The sequence below is a fragment of the Salvia hispanica genome, chromosome 6 (genome assembly GCF_023119035.1).
Source record: "Salvia hispanica cultivar TCC Black 2014 chromosome 6, UniMelb_Shisp_WGS_1.0, whole genome shotgun sequence".
Classification (NCBI taxonomy): Eukaryota; Viridiplantae; Streptophyta; class Magnoliopsida; order Lamiales; family Lamiaceae; genus Salvia; species Salvia hispanica.
The window spans coordinates 24944560-24962957 of NC_062970.1; the positions used below are offsets into that span (position 1 = coordinate 24944560).

Sequence of the window (18398 nt, forward strand, 5' to 3'; positions counted from 1 at the left end):
AAAATATAGATTATTATTACAGTAGTTTATTTTAAAACCATTTTAGTTTATTTTTTCTCAGTGAAGTTAAACGATCTAATACTGAAGTCAGTATAAAACACAGTAAAACTATCTAAAAATTAAGTAAATCATTTGCTTGATTTATTTTATTTTCTATATTACAAAAATGAATAGCTGAGATTCGATCTCTAGTTCGATCTTTAAAATTAGTTTGACATTAAATTATTATTTTATTATTGAACCGAAGGGCAACTAGTATATATCATTGTTTACTCGTATAGATTAAATTAATAAGGGCTTATTGGTATGATGGAATGGAATGTGATTCCTACTTCCATTCTATTCATTTGCTTGGTGTAATAGAATGAATGAGTGAATGGATGAAAATGCAAAGGAAAACCAAGGAAATTAACATTTCATTCCTATCTCATTCCATTCCAACCTCCATTCCGTTCCACCCTCATTCCATTCCATGATACCAAGCATGTCCTAAGATTGTATATTATCGTTGTTGTTAAATTGTAGTGGTTAAAATTATTTAAATAATTTTAGTAAGATGTTTTGTATATTAGGTTAAAAACAAAATTAATTAAATTTATCTTATTTTATAAAAAATAATTTCAAATTGATCATTCTCATTTAAGCTCATATATTTTATTCAAATTATTTTATAAAGAGTCAATTGTCTGAAAAGTCATGAACTTTCAACATAGTTTGATTTTTCCGTAAAATTTTAAATGCTGCATGAAAAATCATGAATTTACCGAATTGTGTAAATTTTTCATCCGACCCGATCCAATAGATTTCTGACACAAACTTATCCTATGTGGCATCAGAGGCATGACTTGGCAAAATTTCACTAATTCTGATTGTTTATCTTCTAGCTTTGCAATCTCTGACCCTTCACTTATCACAAATGAAAACATACAACTCAAATTCAGCATACAAATCGACATAAACATACAAATCAATTCAGGATGAAAGTAGCACTAATTTCACAATTTGAATTGAACCCTAAATTTATCATTTGTGAAGTCATGCCACATAAGATAAGTTTGTATTGAAAATCTATTGGATCAAGTCAAATAAAAATTTTACATAGTCCAATAAAAGCCCATGAGAAAAATTAAACTATACTGAAAGTTTTTAACTTTATCAGCACAATTTGGAGAAAAAATTCCCTAGTCAAGGAATACCAAGGTGGCAATCCTATTTGGTATGTCACACCCATAAAATTTTGACAAGTGGAAATATATATAAGTCTAATTCCAACTAGATATATAGATTATGGAAACACTCTAATTATATCTACGTATCATTTATTATATGGAAAGTTTGATCACATATTATACATATAGGTCCATCGTTTCATGTATTTAAAATTATTAAATCATTTTTTTCACTAAGTCATTTTATACGTAAATTAATTATACTAAGTCATCTTACAATAAGATATTTAGGAGATTACTTCCTTCTTTTTTATAAATACAGCAAATTTAGACAAATAAAAAGTGTAATTAACTTCAAATTTGTTGGCATTAAATACTGCTCCATATAAATTAAATTAATAGTAATACAAATGATTATGTAGTGTCTAATTAAATAAAATATATGGATAATTATTTAGAGTTGATATTAACTGTATGGATAATATATTTTGTTAAATTTATAAAAATATTTAATAAAATAAAATAATTAAAAAATAATTTTAAAAATAATAATAATAATAATAATAATAATAATAATAATAATAATAATAATAATAATAATAATGATGATGATGATGATGATGATGATGATGATGATGATGATGATGATGATGATGATGATGATGATGATGAGATTAAAAAACTAATTATAGCATGAAAAAACTTCATAAACAAAATAGTCAAAGGATTGTTGCATGAGAAAGCAATTAAATTTAAAATTTTATAAACTAGAACTACTATTAAAAAAATGATCGTCATTCCAATAACTATATTATGTGGTATATATACTCCATTATTAAGTGTTTATATATAGTGTGCTTATTATATATTGAATATGCATAAACTTTCCATATAATAAAATGGTGTACATTTATTATAGAGTGTTTCCATATTTTATATATCTGGTTGGAATATATATTTGTATTGTCAAAATTTTATGGGTGTGACACAAATTGGATTGCCACCTTGGTATTCCTTGACTAGGAAATATTTTCTCCACAATTTGCCCTTCTATGAGTTTAAGTTTAACTAAATCAATTAAAGTCAAAACATTTTCGACTCCCACTGAATTTTAAAAACCCAACAGCTTATCCTCATTGTTGCAGTAGCGCAATGGCAATGGCGGTTAACTGCGCCACTTCTTCTTCCCTCTTCATATCCAAACCCTCACCCTCCTCCCTCGGCTTTTCACTCGCCGCGTCGACCAAACCTTCCGTCCAACCCAAGAGGCTTTTCAATTTCAAGATATGCTGCCAAGACAAACCCGCTGTTATACCGGCCGACCAGCACTGGATGTTTGACGATCTCACTGGACCCGTCAGTTATTTTTCCCCATCTTTTAATCAATTGTGTCAATGTTGCTACCTCAACATTACTTCGCCCTATTTCTGTTTAATTAGGCTTTTATTTCTACTATCCTGACAAAACGGGGGCTAATTTTCTCAAAATCGGAGTCGTGATAATCGACATGTTTATAGTTATGCTAGTGCAATGTAATGTAGCAATGGTTAGTGTTGATTTGTGTAGAGTCTAGAATTGGGACATTTTTTGGAAATTGTGGTAGGGGTTGAAGTATTGACTGCTTATTGAATTCACATTGATGATGGATGGATGAATAAGTAAAAATATAGTAATCTCGTCAAAGAAGAAGAATGTATATATGATTGATTGTGAAAGTTGGATTCTCATAGCATTTTCTGGCTATATGTGTGGTTGCATTCTTCGATTGACAGTTGAATAAAATGCCAAGTTTTTGGCACGATAAGTGATGAATTGATGATATGTGAGGAAGTAGAAGGGGCTGTTCTCCATACTTGATGGCTAAATGAGAATAATTTTTACTTCATACGGTGTAGGTGTTTGTGCGCACAATCTTCATCTAAAATCCGGCTAAGGTCGTGCCCTACTTTTAGATTCAAGCATGTTTCGTACCCTTGTCTAATAGTCCTTGGCTTAGTTTATCCAGCCATGACCTTTTAAGTGTATTCACACACACAAACACACAGTGCAGTTAATTGTGTTAAAGTCATCATATTGCTCACAGTTTCATATTTCAGGATGTGTGGAATAAAACATGGTATCCCAAGGCTAAGGACCATATTCCAACCAGCAAGACTTGGTACGTAGTGGATGCTAGCGACAAGATTCTTGGAAGACTAGCTTCGACAATAGCCATTCATATCAGGGGAAAAAATCTAGCTACTTACACTCCCAGTGTCGACATGGGAGCTCATGTTATAGTGGTAAGCTGATACATGGTGAAGACACATTTTGAGCTCATCATACATTACTTTAATTGGTTGTAGAATTCCATTTACATTTTATATGACTCTCCTCACACCAAGTCACTGTATTTTAATACTGTAAAACCAAATTTCTTGTGCTAAGTACTGACTACAGGCATGGTGAGATATATTTAAGTTAGATGTTATTACTACCACATGTTATAAGCTCATAGTTCTTCATTTCTTTCTGACTACATATGTTATATTCGATAGTAACAATAAAAAGAGTTGGCTAGTTCATTTCAGATCAATTACTGACTTCATTACATGAAGCACTTAAGATGTAGGAAGTTTGGGTAAATATGGTATGATTGCTCTTTAATCTATTTAGATACACTGCTTATTTTGGTGGCCAACCATTAAATTTGAAAATAAGTACTTTTGAGAAATGGAGTAATTCTTTGTTTAAAAGTGGGGTCTATCAGCTACTCATTAAAAACATTCATGGCCTGATGTCTTTACTTCGCTATCTTAAAAAAATCAAGTTGTTGCAAGTAATCTACTTTGATGATCTAGCATGCTTCATTTTCTTTTTGGCTGTTTCGAACCAGTATTGTATTCTCCAAGTAAATTAATTCGATTTTGATGCAGTACCTATTCACAATTTATATACTCATAATGGCACAAAATAGGTGAATGCCGATAAGATCGCTGTATCTGGAAAGAAGAGGACACAGAAACTCTACATGAGGCACTCAGGAAGACCTGGTGGCATGACAGTGGAAACCTTCGATCAGCTTCAGAAGAGAGTTCCTGAAAGAATCATTGAGCATGCTGTCCGTGGGATGCTCCCTAAAGGGCGAGTAAGTTTTCTCTAAATCAATTTTACTTTAATGATATCAATCTGAGTAGCCAATAAGTAGACAAGGCATATATGTTCTGACTAGATTAGTGTTCTCTCTTATTCATGTTCAGATTTTCTAGCACATCTATTTCAGTTTTATTATGAGAACTGTTGCTTTAGTCTGAACATGCTGGCAGGCAATACTTATACTCTAGGTAAATACAAGAATCAGAGAATAATGAAATAAGTGAAGATGAATGCACATTTGTTGTATTTATTATGTTCCTTAAAAGCAGTTTTTTTTTTGTTGTTTGCAGCTTGGCAGATCATTGTTTACCCATCTTAAGGTTTACACTGGTCCAGATCACCCTCATGAAGCTCAACAACCCAAGGAATTACCTATAAGGGACAAGAGGATAACGAAGCAGACGTAGAGGTGTTAATGTTTCTTTGAGGAAGAAGTCATTCGGGGACTACATTTCAGATGTTTATAATGTATTTCATCATTCACTTCCATCTCTCCTGTGGCTGGAAGCACCCTCATAACCATTCTTCTGAGGCATTTAAGCACAATCAGAATCGTTATGAAGCTCTTTTTGACTAAACATTTGCACGATTATGTAATTTTTGTAGTTGTATCTCTTTTATTTTGATAATCTCTTTAGTACACATGAACTGTTGCTTTACTAAACAAACTGAGGAATCTCAAATTCCCAGGAAGGAAAAGAAGTGATTTAACTCTGTAAAAGAATAGTGTATAAGAGTTGATTCCAGGTATCAGGAACGCCAGCAAGGCACCAATGGCTGCAGTCGATCCCGCCCCCAGCATACGTGGATGGATGGCCATCCTTCCTCAGCTGAGTCAGTAAAAGTATGTCGAGCAGAGTTGCAGGTTTGTGCATGTTGCTCAGTACAGTCCTGATCACCGCGTCCCCCTGAGGTTGGCTTCCTGGGTAAGTGGACCCTTCTACGGGCTTGGTCTGTCCCCTGCAGTCCTGCACACTAGGTTCGTTCCAGTCTGCACCACTGATAGACAGCAACATTAGGAGAGGTTTGGAGCAAAAATGAGGATGTTTAATTAAGAGCTTACTGGTAATGAACTGTAGAAATCCCTTGGAAGAAAACACGGGTGCTGGCTGGGTCGATGTTGGAGTCGACCCAGGTGACCCAGGTGGTTAGAGCAGTGGTGTATGCTTGCATGAGATCCATGTCTGCGAATGTGTTGTTCCCGATCTGGTAACGGTCCCATCTGGAAGAGGGAGCAGGCACGAGTAAGAAGAGGAAGATGATGATGTTTATTTATGGGAATGGAGAATGGACTGACGTTTTAAGGCGGCCGGAGTGGAGCCACCAGTGGTAGGTGTTGAAGATCAAGACGTCGTAGCCTAGCCAGAGGGACGTGCCGGTGAGGGTGTCGAGTATCATGGTGTGGTTAACCATCCTCACCAAGAATCCGTTTTTCAACAACTTAAGCGTGAAATCGTATTCCTTTACAAAAGTGAAGTGAAAAAGAGTTGTTAGTTTAGTTAGTCCATTTGTTATAATTAGCAAAATGGAAAGAAGAATAATAATGTGAAAGAGTTGTTACCGGGAAGAAAAGTGTGGTTGGTGAAGTGAGTGTGTAAGTGGCGTTGGGGACAGAGGCGTGAAGCATGCACGCCATAGATTCCCACTGGTTTGCACTCAGTGAGTCTCCCACAAACATTACCTTTTTGCTCCTGTACCTTTCCATTAATTCCTTCCCCTCAAACCTGCATACTTTCATAATTCAGTCAACATTTATTACTACTCCTAACATGCATTATGTTTATTAAAGACTGATAATACCCAAACATAACATTTTGTGTATCTGAGTTGGTAAGCAGTAGAGAGGTTAATGTCTAACGCCAAAGGTCTTGGGTTATGTGAGTGGAATAAGTTATTGAAATATGATGTCTCTTTACCATTTATAGTAATTATGAATCCGGCCTTCTATTCGCGGATGGAACAAAATGGAAAAATGGGACTCCTATTCGGTGTTTCATAATTCTAAAAATAGAAGATAGACCTGGGAAGAAGACAGTGGTTTGGGTTCCATCTGTATTGAAGGTAGATTGAATCTGGCCTGCCTTGCTTCTGGCAGTTGAGGCCGGTGGCGATGAAAGGGCACTGCGACGCATCGTACAGAGGATACGACGCGTCGAAAACCCAACTCCCTTCAAATATATTGCACCCTTCCTCCTGCTGCTGCTGTTGAGACAGACACACAAGCAGAAGTAGAAGAAGAAGCAGCAGCCTCAAACTTAAACCCATATATTGCTGCTGCCACTACTACTCTATAATAATGAAAATTTGAGCTATATATAGATAGAATGATAATGAGCACTTTATCAAATACTACTACTGTTTCATTCATTTTATTTCATTGAATATTATTGCATTACTGATGTTTGGCATTACGTGGGAGGATAATTGAATGTTATATTATGTTGACTTCTTTTTGCCATATTATTATTATGAGTTATTCGGATTCAATTAAATGGAATGTTTTATTTAATTGATATAGAATCTAACAATAATAGCCTTCATCTTTCTTGGTTGTCTTATTAAAATTATTTATGTTTACCCTTTATTTAGAAAACGTTCGGGATTTTAGACATTTTGTTTCACTCTAAATTTAAACACTAAAATCCAAAGACAGAATAAGGAATAAAAATTAAAGCAAATGCAAATGGGAAATGCTAAAAGACGTAGCAAGATCGATACGAAAGCACGGAATGATAGTAGTTGGTTAAAAGTTTGAACACAATCTATCAATTACTATAGCGCTTGCAGACAGTAAAGTAACTTTTTTAATAATATGACTAATTGACTAGATAAAATAAAAAATACTGGATCAAGTTTCAGTCTAGATTACTAGTTTTTAAATTCTAATACTCTCTTAACGGAGTTTTGATTATTTTTTTTAATAAAAAGTTGTTACTTTGGTTATTTTTAAATGATAAGGACAAAAATGTGCTCGAGAGTATACTATCTCTATTCCTATTAATTGGCACTAATTTTTTTTTCGTTCATCCTTAATTAATTTACGCTCTTACTTTTTATTATATTATTTTTAGTAATGGACCACACATTCCACTAACTCATTAACTCACATTTTATTGTAAAATTATATAAAAGTAGAACTTACGCTCCACTAACTTTTTCCATTCACTTTTCACTATATTTCTTAAATCCTGTATCAAGTCCAATGGTACTCCCTCCGCCAGCACGAGATATTATGCAATTTTATTGCATTGGGTAGAGAGAATAAAGTAAGCGAGAGAGCATAAAGTAGAAATAAAAGTATTACTTTTTAAGTAATGAGTCGTCATAGATAAGACAAACCAAAAAAGGTGGGTCATCTTCAGTAGAATAGATGGAGTACCAATTAATGTGGGACGGAGGGAGTCGAATATTTGCATACGGAGTAAAATCATAAGTTTACTCACTTCATCAGCTAGGTCCCTAACAATGTTTATGATCGAAATTTGTTTGCTATTAAAATCTAAGAAGGCGTTATGTTGGATGGTTCATGTATAACACACTCTGGTTAGCATTTAGCACATTTATTTAATCAAGAAAAATAATATGGAGGGATAAGTCAAGTTTTAATCTTGACTATGAAGCACAATCCTTCCAATTAATAAGTCAAATATTCAAATTACTTGTAAATAAATAATTAGGAATTATTATTATTGATAATTTTTTTAAAAAAAGTCTTAAGTTTTGATCTTGGATACTGCTACAATAGATGTCAAAATACTAATGGATTATATAGTAATTTGAGACACGACTACTTTGTCCTTAATCATTGAACTCTCCCGTCCCGTCACAAATTAAGTGAATAACAAATCGTCAAGCACTTGGATTTGTAGAAAATTCCGAAACCCGAGTTGTATGATCATAGGATATTAAGATAGTTGCAAAATCAAGAGTGAACTTCAAAAATATCTCCGGATTATGGATTTATCTCGAAAATGGTCCTTGTACTTTAAAAATATTACCAGTAGCTTCTGGACTAAGGGTTAATATCAAAAACGGTCATTTTGCACTGTTTTAAGATGAAAATGCCCTTTTGAGGGGTTTTGGGGGTGGACAATTTGATCTTTTTACATTTTTAACATTTTAAATCTGATATTATTTCAGTTATGTACTAAATCTGATATTATTTCAAAATTATCATTCTTCTTCCCTTTTGTCATCCTTCACTTTGTTTCTTTATTTCAATATTAGATTTAAGATTGAACTACAAAAATGATCCCTGGACTATGGGTTTATCTCGCCCATAGTCTCTGGACTTTAAAAATATCGCCAGTAGTCCTTGGACTAAGGATTTATCTCGAAATTAGTCCTTTTGGCTTTTTTTGGTACGTAAATACCCTTTGATATTGTTTTGGGGGGTTTGGGCAATTTGGTCTTTTTACACTTTTAACATTTTAAATCTGATATTATTTTAGTTATGTACTAACTTTGATATTATTTCAAAATTATCATTCTTCTTCCATTTTGTTATCCTTCACTGAATTTGTTATTTTATTTCAATATTAGATTTCATTTTATAAAATTAAATTTAATATTTAGATTTTTAAATATCAATAAATTTTTTTAATAAAAACTATTAATACATGGACACTATAAATATTGATTAAAACTATTAATTTTTGTTATTTAATATAATATTCAATTGAATTGAAGAAGTACAGAAAAATAATATTAATCATGATGGAAAAATAAGAGTTATTCTATTTAGCCTCCGTTCGGTTGTTATAATTGCTTGTGATTAAATATTATGAAGTTGACTAAAAATTTGATCCTACTTAAAATTTTATATAGGAGTATTTTTGTTGAAATTTTCTAGTAAATTTTGATTGTTTTCAAATTAATAAACGAAAATTATATTAGTCTTACATTAGATGCATATTTATTTCAGAATAAATTGTGTTATATAATCTATTTATGATTAAAGCTACTCCCTTCGTCCCACGTTACTTGAGTCACTTCTTTTTTGCACTCGTTTTGAAAAAATAATAGTAAATAATTAAAGTGAAGAGAAAATAAAGTAAAAAAAAATAATATAGTTAAGACTCTTCTCTACATTATTCTCTCTCTTACTTTTTTTCTCTCCATTTTAACTATTTATTATTATTTTTCCAAAACGAGTGCAAAAAAAAATGACTCAAGTAACGTGGGACAGAGGGAGTATTAAATATTGATTAAAACTAAGGCATTGTCATAGTTCTATACACTATCAAATATTGATTATAACTATTAATTTTTAATATTTAATAATTTTTATAATTAAAATTTTTTATTGATATTTAAAAATTAAAATTTAAAATTTTGTAAAATTAAATCTAATATTGAAATAAAGAAACAAAGTGAAGGATGGAAAAAAGGGAAAAAAGGATGATAAATTTGAAATAATATCAAAGTTAGTACATAACTAAAATAATATCAGATTTAAAATGTTAAAAGTGTAAAAAGACCAAATTGCCCAAACCCCCCAAAATAATATCAAAGGGTATTTTCGTACCAAAAAAGCCAAAAGGACCAATTTCGAGATAAACCCTTAGTCCAGGGACTACTGACGATATTTTTAAAGTCCAGGGACTATGGGCGAGATAAACCCATAGTCTAGGGACCATTTTTGTAGTTCACTCTAGATTTAATTTTACAAAATTAAATTTTAAATTTCAGTTTTTAAATATCAATAATTTTTTTTAATTATAAAATTTAATAAATAACAAAAATTAATAGTCATAATCAATATTTGATAGTGTCTAATATTTAATCAATAAGATATGACAACGTCTTAGTTTTAAATCAATATTTAATAGCTTTAATCATAAATAGATTGTATAACACGATTTATTCTGAAATAAATATGCATGTAATGTAAGACTAATATAATTTTCGTTTATTAATTTGAAAACAATCAAAATGACTAGAAAATTTCAACAAAAATACTCCTATATAAAAGTTTTAGTCAACTTCATAATATTCCATCAAAGCAATTATAACAACCGAACGAAGGCTAAATAAAATAGCTCTTATTTTTCCATCACGATTAATATTATTTTCCTTGTACTTCTTCAATTCAACGGAATATTATATTAAAAACAAAAATTAATATTTTTAATCAATATTTATAGTGTCCATGAATTAATAGTTTTAATTGAAAAATTTATTGATATTTAAAAATCAAAATTTAAAATTTAATTTTATAAATTAAATCTAATATTGATTTAAAGAAACAAAGTGAAGGATGACAAAAGGGAAGAAGAATGATAATTTTGAAATAATATCATATTTAGTACATAACTGAAATAATATTAGATTTAAAATGTTAAAAATGTAAAAAGACCAAATTGTCCACCCTCAAACCCCTCAAAAGGGCATTTTCATCTCGAAACAGTGCAAAATGACTGTTTTTTATATTAACCTTTAGTCCAAGAACTACTGGTGATATTTTTAAAGTTTAGGGACCATTTTCGAAATAAACTAATAGTTCATGGATATTTTTAAAGTTCACTCCAAAATCAATTAGTGCGGTTACAAAACAAGAAATAAATATTCAGTGCCTTTTTTTTAGTGGGAGAATGGTATGGAGAGTAGTGGCAATTGCAATCATGCTATGTTACTTTGTCCGCACATACTATTATTTTATTTGATTCTAAGTTAAACTTATTATTCCTACCAATTAATATAGCATAAGGCACGTGAACCTTCTGCACATCGATTAAATTAAAATTCGTCCTATAGTTGAGACACGTCAATTATGAGTTTGATATAACAACAAACTTTGTTCCATTTGAAGACAATACAATTTACTAATGGAATTCGTTTGAATTCGAACATCGGTTGTAGCTCCCATACAATTTAATCCATGGATATATACTAAAAATTCCAAAGTTAACATATTCAAATTTAAATCCCTAAGCATTTACTTTCCCTAAATTAATTTGAATATATACTTCTTATAACACTACAATATTTGTGCTTGAAGAAAATAGGACATACACAACCTTATTCATGTCGAAGATCAGATAAAGAGAGGCCCAAGTTTTAGTGAACCAGCGGTTAACCGTGAAACCGGAACCGCCGGTTACGATTCTGAACCGGATTCGCGACACTAAAATATAACCGAAACCATGCTGGAAACACTGGTTCCATACGGTTCCGAACCACAACAGTGAAAAACCACCATAAAACCGTGAAACCGAAACTGCAAAACACCGTCGGAAAACTTACGGTTCGAACCGCGAAAAACTGCCGGAAAACCGACGGTTCGAAACCTAAATCGGAAGCAGCAGTTTTCGAACCGACACCGCAACCGTGAAATACGCTCAAGATTCGATTCCGGTTTGAGATTTTCCAGAACTAGAACCACCGGTTCCTGAGCCTTGGACATGTCTATACAAATATTTGCTCCATTTTGCGTAGGGGAAAGACATATCAAACTAATTTCATCTACTGCGACCTAAATCAAATTAACATAAGCTGAAACAGAATAACTCGAAATCTATTTAACTTGATTAAACAGAATAAAATTAACCACTGCTAAATGCACCAAAATACAATCTATTCAACTTGGCATAAATATTCACATCTTCTATTCTATCTTCTTAACCCAGAATTGCTGGAGAGACTAGAGAGGATACGATGCCCTAAACACGGTGTATACAGTTAACTTCAAGGCGCAGTTCTAAAACACAAGGCAGCAAACAAGAGGACATAGTTAAAACTCGATTCCGCTGTTTAACTGAACAGAGAAAGAAGGATTGCCAAAATGATCTAGAGGAGTTTCAACTTTCACAACTACCCCTGCACTTCCAACGTTTCCATTCCACTTGGACCTCCCAACCTACATCCATTTTCAACGAAGAGAGACTGAATAAGATTTGGTTTTAGAAAATGAACAAGAACAGTAATCCATTCAGATAAAAAAGACATTTTAAGAAGTTTAACCACTTAAATTACACCAATATTTTCTATTAGTGGGAACAGTCTTCCAGAGAACTACGTGTATGAACATATCTTGATGGTATTCCATTGCACTAGAGACACAGAGTGAGATTACATGTGTATTATAAGCAAGATTATAAGACATTTTGTTTCTTTCCTTGGTTTCTATCAATTTCATTTGCTGAATACATGAAGTTCTCAAATAATAAAACCTCTTAAAGTTACATATAAAAAAGAATAGCAGTTCACTACCAAAGTTCATAAGGGTATAGTTGTCCAAAAAGTATTAAAAAGGTATAAAAAGAATAATTTCATTGAGTTGGTTAAGAAGAATAGCATTGGGTATATTGAAAACCAATAAATAAAACAAACCAAGATAGTATCGACCACGAGTATTTACCGATGCTGATGCAAAAGCAGAAGGACGATGTACGAGGGCACATCCACAACTAAGATTAAATTCATCCTTCACAGAATGAGTAACTTCCATATGTACTCCAGGAAAACTTCCACCAAATGTCGGACATAAACTGAAGCAAAAGAAATGTATAAGGAACTGTAAGCATGGAGTTTTCAAGGCTGTAGATCAGAATGAGAAACAATATGAAAAGGTCCATAGATCAAAACAAGTTAACAGGGAAAGTACTGCCAAACAAAATGACACCCACTGGCCCCATGATGAACAATAAGCATTCTTGTAAGACAGTTCTGCGGCAAAGCCCAAAAAATGACTCATACTGGCTATATGAAGAACAATAAGCATGACTGGATGTTCATAAATAAATAGCATCGCATTGGATATTGATAAAGCAATCACAGTTACCTTAATTGGACTGTTGGTCTCACCATGAGACCAGATCTCTTCCAGGCCAATGCCTGCTCCAATCCTAAGGCAAATGATTTGTCAGGCCACTGCCATGTAGGTGTTATGCGTGTTCCCCACTTGTTCTGCATGAGTTGAATATTAATTTTCTTGTTCAAGAATGAAGACAGAAGGCAGCAGTAAGTTTAGCAAAAAAGTCACGATGGATAATTGCAGTGGCACCTTGCAAGAGAAACTAAACTTCATCTCTCCTGGATAATGACCCTGTGCTTGAAGTAGACCACCACAGAGGGGCAGAAATGCACTGGTTGATATACCTTCACCAGATACATAGGTTAACTGGCCATTAGGAAACTGCACATCCATGAAAGACTGCACAGAAGAAACAACAGTGTTAGAGCTAACTAAGTTAATAAATTAAAGCTTTCAATTAGGAAAGGAGAAGAAAATGTTTAGACATTCAAATATGTATAGGCATCCCAGTAAGCAGTTATTTACAGCAAAGTCAGATGTAAATTGATTATAAGCTAAAAAATACCTAAAATTTCTTGTAATTGCACATAATTAGAATATACTCCCTCCGTCCCACAAAAGATGTCACACTTTCCTTTTTAGTTTGTCCCACAAAAGATGTCACATTTTTTCCCTTTTTGGAAAAAGTTTTCTCTCACATGAATATAAAAACTATATTTTCTCTCTCCATTTAACACACGAAACAAAACCTCCTAAAATCTCGTGCCGTCCCACAAGTGTGACTCTTTTGTGGGATGGACATAAGTACATGATTCTATATTCTAGCCAACTGAACGGATCTTCTGATCAATCCAGAGATCATTTGGATTTTCCTACTTCTTTCCATGGATATTTTCCACATTAAAACTACATCAGTTACACATATGACAGGTTTAGACTTACACAAGTGAAAGGGTTGAGGCAGATCATTGACATTAACAGCCACTTCCTATGCTTTGACCATACAGCTGGACAAAGTGAATGCATTCCATTCTGTGCAGCATAAACCACTAAACTGGTTAAGTTTTCAACAAAAGATCACATTAATTGCAACTCTCATGAACAGGATTGTTACAACAGTGCAGGAGAAGTAATCAACTAACTGGGTAGATAATGTTTCAAACATTTGACAAAAGTACTAAATGAAAATAACACAAGTCGCAAGTCGATTGGTCCATGTGCATATTTGCCTGTTCATTTTCTTGAGATAGTTCCCAGGTATCATGCGTTACTGATATCCAGGGGTACATAACATGACGTTACTTTGCACAGGGTAGTTCCAGTCAGCCACTATGACGGTGAACTAATTTTCTTCTATTTTCTTTCACTTCCTTAAGACTCCACAAGAGTGTATTGGTGAGTCTTGCTTCATACGAGCTAAGTATGTACAACCATATTTCTTTTTCTTACAATTTGGAATATTCATCCACCCGCTGAACTAATCAAGATTCTTGCACTTTTTTTCAAGAAAAAACAAAGAGGAGTTACTTTAGATTTGATACATAAACATAATCTATGACTCTATTTAGATTGCTTGTTTCAGTCAATTACCTAAAAGAGACCCCAAATTATCAAATCATGTACTATTTCTCTTTAATTCATGTAACAAATCTTGCAACTATCAGTACATGCACATCAAATTAGAATTCTTCCTACAGTCCCAACTTATACACTAAACTGGGAAGCAAGTGGACGAAGAGACCAAACCAGCTAACAGACAAAGAATCAGCCTTTAATTAACAGAAAGTACAATTTGAGAAAACAGTAAAATTGGCTTTTACATGTTAATGGCTACTTGAAGAAATCACAAATATGCACATTTCAAGTGAGAAAATTTAATTAAGCACACAATGGACATAATTATGCAGATAAACAATAGTAATTAATAGCATATTGACTACAGCCATAAAAGAGAAAATCGGGAGCAACACTCACACCCTTAATCATTGTGACCGACCAGTTTAGGGCGTCAGCTAGTGTTCCACGTTGATTCAGTAATTATCTAAACAAGCTTGCCAGGATTTGGAGTATGACTGACTATTATGATGTATTCTCAGAAACATGCATTATTATTTTCCTTGAGCATAGATAGCACAAACCAACAGAGACAACAGGTTTCATAAATTTGCCTTACCTTTCTATCATAGCCATACCACAGAAGATGCTGCTTTGACAAATGGACAGGCAAAAGAAGAGTGGAATCCCGGACAAAAAGTACAGGCCCAAGCTGGACGAGGAAAAGGGAAGAATTATCACTGCCTGATGTTGAACTACCTTGTGATGCCTCTACTCGCCATAAATCTCCTCTGGCAACCAGAGAGCTCTCTATATTTCTGGTTCTACTGTCATAAGTCGATGTGACATTGAGAGTACCCTGCACACAGGATATTTTGGTTGGAAAATGAGACATAAACAGACACAGGTCGATTTGCACCGTTAACGGATGGAAAGAAAAAAGATAACACTGCTATGCAAAGAGTCAAAGACACAAACATAGATAATAGTCAGAACCTGGGTACAGTCATTCTTAATGTGAATCAGAGATGTCAAAGTGGAAACCTATTCAATGGTTACCAATCTAAACTTAAAAATCAAAATTATATGCCCTCCATAAACAGACAGGATATTTTGGTTGGAAAATGAGACGTAAACAGACACAGGTCGATTTGCACCGTTAACGGATGGAAAGAAAAAAGATAACACTGCTATGCAAAGAGTCAAAGACACAAACATAGATAATAGTCAGAACCTGGGTACAGTCGTTCTTAATGTGAATCAGAGATGTCAAAGTGGAAACCTATTCAATGGTTACCAATCTAAACTTAAAAATCAAAACTATATGCCCTCCATAGGGAAAGTGTTTTCAATTAGAACAATGCAAAGGTGCCTACATGATTAGGAAAGTATTGACGTCGCGAAGCCTACTCTAGCCTCAGCACCAATTACCAACTCACAATCCAAAAGATGTAGTCAAGCCTATATCAATATTCAAATACTAGATGAAAAATGAGGTGTAGTACTTACACATATCACAAACCAGACAATTTATGGTACTGTTATCTATTATGAATAGGGTTCAACATCTTACATCTATTTCTCAAGTCTACTTAGAAATTTCAAACTGCAAATGGTAATAGATACTATTATTATAGTACATCATTTCTGAGAAGCTCAATTATAAACCAAGGTGTTGATGAAGTTAATTCTTTACCTGTGCTCGACCCAACTTTTTTAATGCCTGCGTCTCGTCCTCAGTCGAACCCTCCACCACCGCAGCACCATTTTCAGGAATACCATAATCCTTGAATCGTTCAGCCAGAGACCCTAAATCCTCCTGCAGCGAAATTCCAACATTCGCCCTCTGTCCATGACCATCTGTTCCCAACGAAAGCCCAGCGCTCTCTTCATGCCGAAACGGAACCGGCAGCCGCCTGAAGAATTGCTGAACCACACCATTCAAACTCGCCCCAAAATCAGCCCCCGCCTGCCCTATCCTGTTCCCGATGTCAAAAATAGCCGTCACGCCAGTTATCGTGGACTGATCCACGGACAGGCCAAAGTCATTCCTCATAAAACTCCGCGCCGGAAACTCCAGCCTCGGTGTGGGAGGATTCGGCCAGACGAAAGACGGCGGAGTTATGTGAGAGTGAATCAGACCTGTAAATCCCTGCGCAAGCTTATCGGCCAAGTCCTGACCGTGCCGCTGGACCTCCTCCCACGCTTCAAACGATCTCTCCACAGACATCATTCTCAACGAATCAAATCTCCTCAAATCCCTAGCCTAAAATCGACTAATCATTCAGCGCGACGCAATTTCCAGACCACAGTTTACCACAAGACGAAGCAACTTAATACTATAATCCACCTACCGCGGCGAAATGAGAAATGGCTCCGATTCTTCAATTGAACAGCGGAGCTCCAATCAGAAACCCTAGATTAAACGATGCCGGTGAATAATTCCTTTTGCGAGTAGAATCGACGAAACAATGGCAGTTTGATTTGCACTGATAAATAATGGCAGAGCTTCTTCCCGAAGAGAGTGTGAATGCGTATGAAGAAATGGATAGGAAAGAGGGGTAGTGCGTGTTGACGACACGTCGCTGGTTAATATCCCGTGGGGGTGTGGCTATTAAATACGAATATGGGTAACTATCTCGTCCATATCCCAATATGGCCTCAATTCTTGTAATGCTATTGCTTCAAATTATTATGCCGGTGTCACATTTCAGCAGAACTTAATTTAAATAAATAATTCACAAAATAACGTCATTATTTTATATTAAATTATTATATCCTTCTACCAAAAATAGAGATAGTTATGTTATCATAACCCAACCTCAATTATAGACATAGTTTTTTATTATACATTCATGATTATTATACTATAATATAGTAATCGAATATGCCACCTATTGTAGTTCGGAAGATATGTAAATTACTATTGTACCAATTTTTTAAACTTTAATTAGGTATCTCAAACTCAGTAGGTCAATCATACTAATTAAGGTTGCATTTAAATCTATGCTACTACCAAATCTGATTATATAACAACAATCGGGGATGGACAATCGGGGATGGACGCATTTAAATCTATGTTACTACCAAATCTGATTATATAACAACAATAGGGGATGGACGCAAGAAAATAATATTCAACCACTCTTATTTCATTTAATTATATATTTTACTTTCTCTTATTTTTCATACTTTTATCTCTCTTTTATTTTATTTCACTTTCATTTAATCTGTTCAACACAATTTCTTAATATTCATGCCCGAAAATTTATACCAACTTAGTTCGAACGGAGGGAATATAATTTTTCCTTTTTTTTTTTTCTTTTTAAAATACCATAAAAATATTCATTTCTTTCCAACATTGAACGCATAAAAGCAAGGAAAAGGTAAGCTCCCCTTACCTTGCTAAAATCTCTTTTCTTATTATTGGTATAAAATATTTTGTGTAAATCGTAAAGGCATCAATCATCATAATGAAACATATAGGAAATTAAAAATAAATTCGAAAAAATAGTAAATTATTTTTTTCACCCTCTAAATAATGTCAAACGATGTTAGATGACCAAAACCCATCGTCCATCATCGCGATTATGTCGTAAGCACCGTGCGAATTTCAAGTCATTCTAATAGAACAATGTGAGAGTCACTATGAGTATGTGCTGGAGCGTACGGATTTAAAGCACAATGTGAATTTAACCGTGTGAATATCAAGTCACCGTGCCAAATAATTGATTGTTCTTATATTCACATCACTATAATCTTAATCGCATGCTTCAATTCAACAT

General features: G+C 33.7%; 3 protein-coding genes across 5 annotated transcripts; 1 reads left to right on the forward strand and 2 right to left on the reverse strand.

Annotated features, from left to right (window-relative positions):
* The first annotated feature begins 2261 nt into the window (after window positions 1-2261).
* On the forward strand, window positions 2262-4924 carry LOC125192090 (50S ribosomal protein L13, chloroplastic-like). Its single transcript, XM_048089545.1, has 4 exons — window positions 2262-2525; window positions 3266-3451; window positions 4126-4296; window positions 4595-4924. Exons 1-4 carry the CDS (start codon window positions 2322-2324, stop codon window positions 4709-4711), a joined length of 678 nt encoding a protein of 225 aa, XP_047945502.1. The 5' UTR covers window positions 2262-2321; the 3' UTR covers window positions 4712-4924.
* On the reverse strand, window positions 4899-6577 carry LOC125192089 (protein trichome birefringence-like 42). Its single transcript, XM_048089544.1, has 5 exons — window positions 6325-6577; window positions 5866-6028; window positions 5602-5765; window positions 5368-5526; window positions 4899-5303 (listed from the first exon to the last, which is right to left on the reverse strand). Exons 1-5 carry the CDS (start codon window positions 6567-6569, stop codon window positions 5012-5014), a joined length of 1023 nt encoding a protein of 340 aa, XP_047945501.1. The 5' UTR covers window positions 6570-6577; the 3' UTR covers window positions 4899-5011.
* Window positions 6578-11809: 5232 nt separating this feature from the next.
* On the reverse strand, window positions 11810-17215 carry LOC125195747. Of its 3 annotated transcripts, XM_048093943.1 has the most exons (8): window positions 16968-17214; window positions 16310-16879; window positions 15233-15472; window positions 14002-14091; window positions 13309-13458; window positions 13087-13211; window positions 12664-12793; window positions 11810-12162 (listed from the first exon to the last, which is right to left on the reverse strand). In XM_048093943.1, the coding sequence occupies exons 2-8, from the start codon at window positions 16844-16846 to the stop codon at window positions 12037-12039; spliced, it is 1398 nt and encodes a 465-aa protein (XP_047949900.1). In that variant the 5' UTR covers window positions 16847-16879; window positions 16968-17214; the 3' UTR covers window positions 11810-12036. The 3 variants fall into 3 exon arrangements, with proteins under 3 accessions (XP_047949900.1, XP_047949899.1, XP_047949901.1); XM_048093942.1 differs by having other exon boundaries at window positions 16310-17214; XM_048093944.1 differs by lacking the exon at window positions 14002-14091 and having other exon boundaries at window positions 16310-17215.
* Window positions 17216-18398: the final 1183 nt, after the last annotated feature.

Excerpts from the sequence above, each read along its gene's own strand:
- LOC125192089 (XM_048089544.1), bottom strand. The coding sequence starts at position 6,569 with ATGGGTTTAAGTTTGAGGCTGCTGCTTCTTCTTCTACTTCTGCTTGTG. Across the intron at positions 5,527-5,601 it reads CACTCCGGCCGCCTTAAAAC|ATGGGACCGTTACCAGATCG; the intron begins GTCAGTCCATTC and ends TCCCTCTTCCAG. Across the intron at positions 5,304-5,367 it reads ATTTCTACAGTTCATTACCA|TGGTGCAGACTGGAACGAAC; the intron begins GTAAGCTCTTAA and ends GCTGTCTATCAG.
- LOC125195747 (XM_048093943.1), bottom strand. The coding sequence starts at position 16,846 with ATGATGTCTGTGGAGAGATCGTTTGAAGCGTGGGAGGAGGTCCAGCGG. Across the intron at positions 13,212-13,308 it reads AGTTTAGTTTCTCTTGCAAG|AACAAGTGGGGAACACGCAT; the intron begins GTGCCACTGCAA and ends CAACTCATGCAG. Across the intron at positions 12,794-13,086 it reads AGACCAACAGTCCAATTAAG|TTTATGTCCGACATTTGGTG; the intron begins GTAACTGTGATT and ends CTTTTGCTTCAG.
- LOC125192090 (XM_048089545.1), top strand. The coding sequence starts at position 2,322 with ATGGCAATGGCGGTTAACTGCGCCACTTCTTCTTCCCTCTTCATATCC. Across the intron at positions 3,452-4,125 it reads TGGGAGCTCATGTTATAGTG|GTGAATGCCGATAAGATCGC; the intron begins GTAAGCTGATAC and ends GGCACAAAATAG. Across the intron at positions 4,297-4,594 it reads GGATGCTCCCTAAAGGGCGA|CTTGGCAGATCATTGTTTAC; the intron begins GTAAGTTTTCTC and ends TGTTGTTTGCAG.